The 10,185-nt window shown below is 51.7% G+C and overlaps 1 protein-coding gene across 1 annotated transcript in view; it reads left to right on the top strand.

The window, feature by feature from the left end:
* The window catches only part of LOC104281126 (glutamate receptor ionotropic, kainate 3-like), a gene marked incomplete at its 3' end in the record, with an annotated part of 33,568 nt that overhangs the window by 12,993 nt on the left and 10,390 nt on the right, over nt 1-10,185 (top strand). The window contains exons 6-8 of the mRNA XM_009879017.1: nt 411-614; nt 5,430-5,653; nt 10,108-10,182. Coding sequence (XP_009877319.1) covers nt 411-614; nt 5,430-5,653; nt 10,108-10,182 — 503 coding nt within the window. The remainder of the gene's footprint in view (nt 1-410; nt 615-5,429; nt 5,654-10,107; nt 10,183-10,185) is intronic.

The following is a 10,185-nucleotide window of genomic DNA, read 5'->3' as shown; positions in this document are numbered from 1 at the left end:
ACACACGGCTCCTCGCTCGGTGTTGAACCCACCAGCTGCCGCAGATGACGGGTACCGGGCACTGTGGTGCAGCACTCGAGGTTGAATTTGTCCTCCCCCCCTTTCATTGTTTCTCCACACTCTTCATTTTCAGAGCATGAAATGGTTATTTTTCTCCCTGAAATCCTACCAAATGGAAAACAGTTGGCTGCTCAGAAGGGACAAAATTAAATTTTGTGGGGTAAACAAGGTTGCTAATTAGCTGATGTGCTGTGCAAAGTTAATTTATTCCCAACACGTCACGGTGCCAGTGCTGCCTGAAGAGCCTGTGCCTCATGGCTCAGAACAAGCCACAGGGGTGGCCCTGCCGGGGCCAGGAGCCGGGACCCAAACCAACCCGTAACGGGGCATTTTTGCCTTCCCATGCACAGGAAGAGCCCTTTGTCATGTTCCGTAAGTCGGACACGGCCCTGTTCGGGAACGACCGCTTTGAGGGTTACTGCATCGACCTGCTGAAGGAGCTGGCCATCATCCTGGGCTTCACCTATGAGATCCGGCTGGTGGAGGACGGGAAATACGGGGCGCAGGACGAGAAGGGGCAGTGGAACGGGATGATCAAGGAGCTCATCGACCACGTGAGTGAGGCCTGGGTGCAGGGCGAGCACCCGCGGCTCTGCCCGGGCTGTCCCCAGGGATTTCTGCCTGGGGGGACGGGTGCCCCCCGCTCGCTGGCTCGGGATGCCTGCAGCGAGCTCCTGACCCCACCTGAGCTCTGCGCTGCACCATTTGTCTGAAAAGTATCTCTTTGCGTGGCTCTTGCAAATACTCACTTGGAGTTTCTGAAAATGCACATTCTCACAGCACAGAAACGGGTTCGTTCCGTGGCTTCAGGCACAGACCCTCCCCTCGAGTGCCTGCTCTGCCCCTGGCAAACACGGGCCAGCACACACCACCGAGGGGGCTCAGGGACCCTACACATGTCCCAGACACAGCTCAGCTGAATCCAGATGATGTATCCAGATTGCAAGAGCAGGTGTGCAGGGAACAGTTTAATATATTATTTTTTAACAAAACCAGACCCACAGCTTATTTTCTAAAATCCCTTGGGGGACAGAGCTCCCCCTGCAACAGAGCAGCTGTGATTTTCCTCCCACAGCCACTTCTAAAAGCCCATTAAACACCACTGAAATGGCCGTGGCGGCTTTACTCTTGCAGCTGCCCAAAAAGTCACCTCGTCTGAAACCTCAACTCCTGGCCAGAGGTTGCTCAGTTTCCTAATTAGATATTTTGCCTCCAGCACTTCCTGTCATCCCTGAAGCCCAGCTTGGGAGGTGAGGAAGGCTGGTGCTTTTTTAGGAATCTCTGATTCCCAGAAAAGGTCTCCGGAAGAAAAGATGAGGCCAGAATTAATCTCTGATCTCCGGGGCACAGGCAGTCCTGGAGCCGTAACACAGCGCTCTCCTCCTGAGCGTCCTGCTCAGGTGGGGCAGCCCTTGGACCAGCCCTCAAGTTCCTGGCTACATTTGGAAAACCTTGCCTAAGCAGAAAAGAGACAAAAATAATCCCACGTACGTAGCAGCTGTGATGTTCTCACAGTTGAGGTGAGAAGAATGCGTTTGCTGGGTGAGTCACGGCAGCAAATGAGCCCCCTGCGAGCACAGAGCAGCCCCTGCCCGGGCTGAGGCTGCGCCGGGGATTGGGCTGCGGAGCCGCGGCTCGGGGAGCGAGGTTGTGTTTCTGGATTTGGCTTGTCTGCCCTAAATGACACTGGACAAGTTGCTTCTGTGCAAAGCTTCCTCCATCTGTAAAATGCAGATGATAACGATTACGCCCCTGACAGGGACGCAGCGATGCTCGATCAGTTTGTGAGGAGCGCCACGGTCCTTCGGCGGCTCGCCCCAGGGACGCATGGCAAGGGCACGCAAGGACAGCCCTTGGGGAACCTGCCACGGGCTGTGCAAGCCCACCTCTGCACCTTCGCTTCCAGCAAACCCCACACAGCTCAAAACACAGGTTCTGTAGTCTCTTACGCAACAGCCTTGCCAAGTTAGACAAGTGACAGCATCCCAGCAGAAGAGACTGGTGCTTTGATGCCCCGAGGGATGTGTGTGACACAGCTGGGAACCGACACCCAGCCCAGGCTGTGCCCCGGGAGCAGAGCGTCTGTAGGGCAGGGCTCTCAAGAAGTAGCTCCAAAGCAGGAAATAAGATACAGGGAATAGAGGCCACTCCAAACCACGCCACTTCCAATGTCCTGCAAGATGTTACAGGGCTCTCGAGAGGGTTTCAGCCTTTCCCAGAGCTGTGGTCAGCCGAAAGAGACGGACCAAGAAGGAGGTACTGGGAACGACCTCACTAAGCGACATGAAATTCATGGTCAACCTGCATCAAAGTATTTCTTCGTTAACTATTTAAAAAGCAAATTAACTTAGGGCAACAGGAAAGGACCAAACCCCCTCTTCTTGCAAGTCTTCCTGCAGCATCAAGTTTGAACTCAGCTTTCTACAAGGCCTGGTTGGGTGATTTACAACCACTGCCCAAACCCCCTAAGAGGCCATTATTTTCTGTATCTGCATGTCATTGCTTTTTATAGCAGTGTTTATGTAAAGCATTAAAAAGTGAAACTGCAACCAGATGGGGCCCTTCCTCAGCAGCCAAGCCTCTTCAAACCACGTGGGGAAAGGAACAACTGATTGGCACTTTGCAATGGGAAAGTTCAAACCGATTTCACACCTAGTAGGAAAAGTGTTGGAGACAGCATTCAAACAAAGTTGTAGTGATGAAAACAGGGCTGCCCACACTGCAAGTTTAATACCTGGGCTGGCTTTCCTCTGTGTTCAGTGTCTTCTCCTCATAAAAGAACTGGGATCATTCCGGTGGGAGCCTAGAACAGGTGTTTCAGGGATGCGGGTGCTGACCACGCAGAGGTGTAAGTCACAGCGTGAGTGACAGAGGACGGGCTGGTTACACAATGAGCTCTCGTGGCTTGTTTTGGAGTCATGCGTCCCCCTCCTTCCCCGTCCTCTCTGATCCAGACGTGCCTGGCCACAGGCAGCGATGCCTTAGGCTACGAGCCTTTGTGAAATTGCTTTTTTTCCAGTCTGGCCTTAAGCATAAACAGGAAAAGCAACAGCAGTCGGAGCAGCTCACGGCATGACCCCGTCTTCCAGGTCCCCAGCAGCAGACCTGGACAACACAGCCTCGTGCGGTTACATGCATGAAGTCCTGACCCGCTGCCTTTCATCTGCTGCTTGTCCTGCACCACAAGCCGAAATCCTTGTTTTGGAGGAGTTCAGTCCATTCCCTGGAGAACCAGACTCTCCTCGCCGCGGTGGGCTGCTTGTTGGCATTCTCCCTGGCCTCAACCACATGGGCCAGGAAAGCTGAACTCGCCCCCAACACTGGCACCAGGTGATGCAGAGAAGCTCCAGTGCCCTGCATCCCTCACAGATCTCCTCCTTTCATCAGCAGTGAGCTGTTATTGATGTTTATTCACAGAAATTATTATTGATACAAGCAAAGCTACACTGCACACTGTGGCCTGTCCATTCTGATTCATAAATTCTAGGTGTCTGGCAAAATAATGCCTGCAAATCTTGCCTATTGTTTGTGGGCAGAATCACATAAAACCAGCTGAATGAGATGTTCAGGGCATTTTGCGCAAACTTGTTCGCAAATAAAACTTGCCTTCTGCCAAGACAGTGCATATCAAATTTCCATTCAATCTGAAACTTCATGTGGGAATAAAAAAGATATGAAAAATAATAGGGTTTCTAGTGGAAATCCCTGCCAATGGAAACTATAGGAAAGATGTAATATCTATCCTTAGGGACAATTTATGACAGTTGATTTAACACTTTCACAATAAATGGGCATTTATTGACAGTAAATTCTGGCAGAAATACATATTGCACCACGTTGCCACATTCCCATTAATGTTCCTGCACTGGTGGATGCCAGTTTCAAGTGCTGTGACCTGGGGAGCCATCTGGAAGCCACCAGGCCAGGAATAGGAAAACCACAGTTCTGTTGGCCGAGGTGTCCTCCACCTCTTGTCCAGACGCTGCAGGAACCCAGCGTTAGGGCGGAGATGGAAACAAGCCACAGGTGGTGGCAAAGAGACCAGGGGATCAAAGCGTCGATGCTGCAGACAGACACCTGAATACCAACTGAATACGCAAAATACGCGATTTACCCGTCGCTCCGGCAACGCACACACAATTAGTTTATGTAAATACCTGACTTGGGCTGACAAAATAAGCACAGAGGCAGCTTATTTTCTTGAATCAATATTTATCTCGGTGCTTATGCTGTTTGTGGGCTCCACTGCGACCGACCATCACATGGGGCTTGGCCGCCGCCAGATTTGCACAGCGACTGCGCGAGAGCTGCGCCGACCTGCCGGCCACGTCCCCGCCAGAGCTGAGAAGCTGAACATAAGACTTAGCATTTTCTGATGAAAGCCAAGTATCTCTGCAGAGAATGCAACCCTCCGTCCCCTGAATGCCCGGTGAACTCGCATCAGTTCCACCCGTAACACTGGGTGAATGAAGAGATCCAAACCCTTCAAGGTGTGTTAGAGAAGCATCTGTGTTTGTGTGTAGCTCTCTTGGCAAAATTCATCTTTTTGGCCTCAATTCAGCAGAGCACTTAAGAACAGACATACGACTTGGAAGGCGTGCAAGCTCCAGTAAAACAGAAGCGTGTGCTTAAGTGGTTTTGCTGGACAAGGGCCTTTAAGCCACTGGAACTTGCTGTAATTCCTCATTTTTAATAAAACCCATCTCGCTGTGCAACAGCATAAAAGTTGGGGTTGAGTGAAGGAAACAGTCAGGGCCCGATAATTGACTTCCTGGTTTGTAATGTCAAAGCACAACAAATGAAAGCTTCACCCTTGGTGGGTTTTGATTTAGATCCTCTCAGTCAGCAAACTCTTAATTAGAGGCCACCTTCAGAAAAATCTGCATTGATAAGAAGGATGTGGAAGCGCAGCCCCGACTGCCTTCGGCAGCCCCAGGCTGGGCTCTTCCTGCCCGTGTGGGGCATTTACTGCCAAGGACTCGGGGCTGCAACCGACTCACGGGAGCTGCTGAAATGACACAGTCAAGTTTTACTCCTGCACTAGAAGGGTTCTGATCCTTGGGCATCCATGCAGATTTCTCTCTCTTCATTTCCTGTGCTAAAACATAAACTGGCTGTTACCTGCCTTGCTGGAGCGCTTTGACAATTCGCCTTAGGATCTCTCAGGCAGGCAGTCGCCAGCGAGGGCTGACCACAGAACCGACCGTTTGTTTCCTCCTTCAGAAAAAAAGGTAGCGGGGGGCCATGCTTTGGGGGGTTTTGGCCCCCGTGTGACTGCTGGGGGGTCTCTAAGGGGATGGAAATGCCTCGGTTGCCAATGCCTTCTCTCTCTCTCCCTCTGTGTCTCCCTCCCTCGGCGCTGCACGCAGAAAGCGGACCTGGCCGTCGCTCCCCTCACCATCACCCACGTTCGGGAGAAAGCCATCGACTTCTCCAAGCCCTTCATGACGCTGGGGGTCAGCATCCTGTACCGCAAACCCAACGGGACCAACCCCAGCGTGTTCTCCTTCCTCAACCCCCTGTCTCCCGACATCTGGATGTACATCCTCCTCGCCTACCTGGGGGTCAGCTGCGTGCTCTTTGTTATCGCCAGGTAAGGGGATGCCGGTGCCACCCACCCGACTGCCATCGTGCCACGTCTGCTGCCACACCACGAGGCACCGTCCCCACGCCCAGACCCGTCCTGCTGCCCCGTGTGCCGCGGGGATCCCCCCAGCCCTGGGAGCCTCAGCGCTAAACCCGGGTCCTTACTGAGGCTACTTCTGGTCACCAGCCAAAGGCAGACCAAAGGCGTGGGGCTGCACCAGCGTCCCCTGCCCTGCGCTCTCGCGGACCCGTGCCTCAGAGCGGGTGCAGAGGTGATGCAAACCCCGCGGTGAAAATCGCAGATGAGCTATGCACAGGGGAGATTTGTTTCCTTCCTGGCCAGTCAGAGCCTGCGATACACCCTCTGTGCTGCTGTACCGCACCGAACGTGCTGGCGTTTGTTAACAGAAACCCGTAAGCCTCTTCTGCCATAGCGGGGCAGGCAGCTCCGCGGATGCAGTAGCCTTCCAGTATGGAAGAATTTTCATATGCACTTTCTTTTACGATTGTAGGAATGTTATTGCGGTTCCATTTCATTCTAACCTCTGATATAAAATGAAGGGTAATTTTCCTGCTCTGTACCGTCCACCATTCATGCTCCTGTTAGGTGACTTTGGGCAGAGGCCCAGCCTCTCCGCGATGTCCAGACACAAAGCTCCCGTGTCCTGCACCACCTTCAGCTCCTGCCTCTGAACCCCCCACCAGCAAAGCTCCTGCAAACCCTTCCCTGTATCAAAAGAACAGAGAACCCTACAGATCGGACAGTGTGTCTGTTTACAAATTAATATGCATCTAATTAGCATGTTTAAGATCTCTGTATTTAAAAGCAGCAGAATTTGCATACATTTGCATGTGTTATTAATTTCACGGAGTCTTTGATGAGACGCACAGTCCAGGGCTGCTCTCAATTCATGATTCCACTTTCCAAACCAAACCAAAGCACTCGCCTGCTCCTCCCGGCAGCCGCCCTCCCTGGCCAGCACAGCCCTCTGAGAGGGCACGTTTTGCATAAACACCACGTGGGGGGAACTTCCCTAAACTCTATCAGCAGGTAGACACTTGTTTCTCATTTCTTCCAGTTCAAGTTATGCCAATGGTGCCTTCAGAAACCTCCCTGCTGACCCTGCACCTTGGACGGGGACTCTGTGCAGAGCCCGGGCTGCCAGGCTGTACCTGAGAGCATCCTTCAGAAACCGCCTTCTACCTAATCCACTGGCATCCATCAGATAGACCGAGCAAAGATTAAATACGAAACCACAGCAACCAGAATCCATTAACCCTCATGTTACAACAAATCTGCAATTTTCCACATCCCTCAGGTCCATGGAGGCATTTAGAGATGATTTCCCGAGTTTACTATGTAATATCCTAATTACACATAACAGCAGTTGTCAAAGTAAACTCGGCTTAGCAGACAGCATTAGTGTTCCAAACCATCTGGGATGGCAAAGCAGCTTCATCGTCCGATCCTTCCTCTGCGGCGGTGCCGAGCCTGAGAGGCTGCACTTCGCTCTCAGAGGACGCAGAAGGCTCTCCATGGTCACGGTTTTAACTGCGATCACTCTCCTCGTTCGCCTTTGCAAGGCATCTCCCCGTAACGGCCCCGCGCCAGGTGTCCAGCCCCTTCCCCGAGGTGCCACAAGCTGTCTGGGCACGGCTGGCTTCGCGTGCTGCGTTTGCACGGTGCCCCCCGGGCTCTGGCCTGGCAGAAACCCGACCGAGCCGCTCGTTTCGGCAGTGGTGCAGCACACGGGAATGGCAGCGCTCAACGCTGCGCTATTTGTAAGAGGATGAGAGTCCCGTTACCGTTAGCACATCGCTCTGCCCCACAGCCCCTCCCCACCCTGGCTGAAGGTGTCATCCTGCCCCTGCTGAAGCCCCCAGGGGCTCCAGCGGAGCAGGACGAGGTCCCTCAGGGGTTCTGCTTTGTGTCAGAGAGAGGGGAGAATCAGACGCTCTCAGCAGGGAAAGGCTCTCATCTGGGAAAATGAACCCGAGGTAATTACGAAAAGGAAAAAACACAGCGATGACTGATAGGACTCCTTCACTTTCTGTCTCCGCTAGCCATGCAGAACACAGCGAGATGGGCTCTGCTGCCGGAACGTCATTGGCTTTAGTCATAAAGCATTAGACCGCTTGTGTGGCTTGGAATGACAATTCAAATACAATTTTACATTTATGAGCTTATTTTTCCCAACTCACACGATGGGCAAGTCCAGCCCCACATGTGAAATTCATTGCAGCAAATACTGAGGAAAGGCTGGAGGAAATGCTAGGACAGCCCCTGATGTGAGAACACCTTGGCCTCTGGTTTTGTTCTGACATGACCTGAAATGAGCCCCAGAATGTCTCTGCATTGTCACCGCTATAACACAACAGGGTTTCCCTATCAGGCTATTTTTTTTGGCTGAAATTGAACCCATACAATATTGCAATTGCAGTTTCTTTTCCACATGCCTTGCTTCTGACATTTCCTCTGCCGCCTTCTTCTTTCGAAGAACACCAAGTATCCGGTGTAATTAAGGTTCTGCAGGAATCATCTTTTAACACATGGAATCATAGAATTGTAGAATGGCCGAGGCTGGAAGGGACCTTAGAGATCATTTAACCCAACCTCCCTGTCATGGGCAGGGACGCCTCTCAACTAGATCAGGCAACACATGGGGACCGAGCGGGGATCGAACCCGCGACCTTGGTGTTATCAGCGCCACATAGAGATGGAAAGGAAGAGATTTCATGGGGAAAATACTTGCTGCATTCAGAAGTAATGGAAACAATATCTGCTTTTGACCCCAGCAAGGCCTCTAAAACTCAAATCTCAGGAGAAAACCACAGTGAAAGTAGCAAAGCCTTAATTCAGAGACATGAGTCTCCTGAACTAGGCACCAGAGTCCTCGGCTGATGCTATAATCATAGGTCAATGTCACTTAAAACCAACTTAGGGACTATTTAGAGGCAGGCAAAGGATGTATTTGATCCATTTCCCCTTTAATCAGCCCTTCTCTGTTATTGATGGAGCCTCTGATCCTAACCACCCCAGCCCCCAAAGAGCCATAAACACCAGCAATTTGTGAGCTTCGTGGGGGTAATTTTCCTGGTGACTCCGGTGCGAGGTTGTGAGCGGGCTGGCTGACGGGAACAGCCACCCACCCTCAGACTCACTCGGCCTTCAAATTAAAGCTAATCACCTTCGGGGGCACAGCGGGGCGGGGGGTTTAATACTCGTCCTAATTGCAACGAGGAGTGGGTCATCCGCAAGAGATTTCTCTGGAGATGCAATTTAGACTCAAAAGTATTTTGTGTTAGATCTCTAATCCTCCTTTGAAATGCTCCCCTGCTTCCCTGCCAAAAAGGCCAAGAAAATAATCATAGTTTTTGATGAAATATTTCTCAGGCCCCGTTGTGCACCTGCGGAAGAGGGAAGGCAGCCCCCGGTGAATCCCGAGCAGCTCCCGTGGCTCCGGTTGTACGGGGCCAGCGAGCTCCGCCAGCTCCTTCCTTTGCCACCCTCTGCTTGTGCCCGCAGTCCCGCTCGCTTGTCAGGCACAGAGACTCTCACTGCTTTGCAGCTCTCTGAATATTTCCCTGTAATTTGAGCCGCACAAGTAGGCTTTCACTCAGAAATCTTGAAGTTCTTCAGTTCGTCATCTCGTCAGGCTCATTTGATCTCACCAGTTCTCTTTCTCTTTCATATTCTTTCATTGGCGGATCAAGAACGTTTTCATCTAATTCTTGAACTCTGGCTTTATTTGGCAGGACAGGCTTAGGCACCACGCTTTATGCATCTCTGCTACAAATCTGCAGCAAATTTCAAGGAAAAGGCAGTGTGTAAAGCCGTGCCCTGCACGGTTCAGGGGACCACAGCTCCACGGTCACCTAACGTCCCCGAGCGGGGTCTCATGCTGCGAGTGCGCAGAGCAGAGGCTGAGAGAGATCTGTGGCTCTGCTCTCCAAATCCACCCGACTGTCTGGCTGAGGGCACCCATGAAACGAAGCAACAAGACATCTCCTCGGGTACCAGCTCATCTGGCAGAGAATTACAGGGAGAAATATCTCCTAACACACGCTGTGGGCTGGGCTTTGAGGAAGGGCTGTTGTGAAGCTACAGGGATTCCAGAAGGAAGCGGAGATGATAATTAATGCCTGGTTCAAAAGCAATTATACCAATTATGTTTTTAATTTAATCTCTGCAAAATTTGGGACTCTTAGAAAATGTAAATAAACAGCTCTAAAAATATTAATGTCTCTCCTGTTGAGCATCCTCCTTGGATTCTGGCTAAAAGCGCTACATTCACAGCGGTGCTTCCCTACCAGTCCTAGGCAGGATTTGCAGAGAGATGATCATAGATATTTTCCTTGGTTTTGCCCAAGACCTACAGGGCTGTCCATGTCCTGTTCTTTTAGGATCTCCTCATACCACATCCCAACTAACCAGCTCTCGCTTTCCGTGTGCCTCCATAGGTTCAGCCCATACGAGTGGTACGATGCTCATCCCTGCAACCCGGGATCAGACATCGTGGAGAATAACTTCACCCTGCT

This window comes from Apaloderma vittatum, unplaced genomic scaffold (genome assembly GCF_000703405.1).
Source record: "Apaloderma vittatum isolate BGI_N311 unplaced genomic scaffold, ASM70340v1 scaffold20381, whole genome shotgun sequence".
NCBI lineage: Eukaryota > Metazoa > Chordata > Aves > Trogoniformes > Trogonidae > Apaloderma > Apaloderma vittatum.
This window is presented reverse-complemented; position numbering and strand designations above follow the sequence as displayed.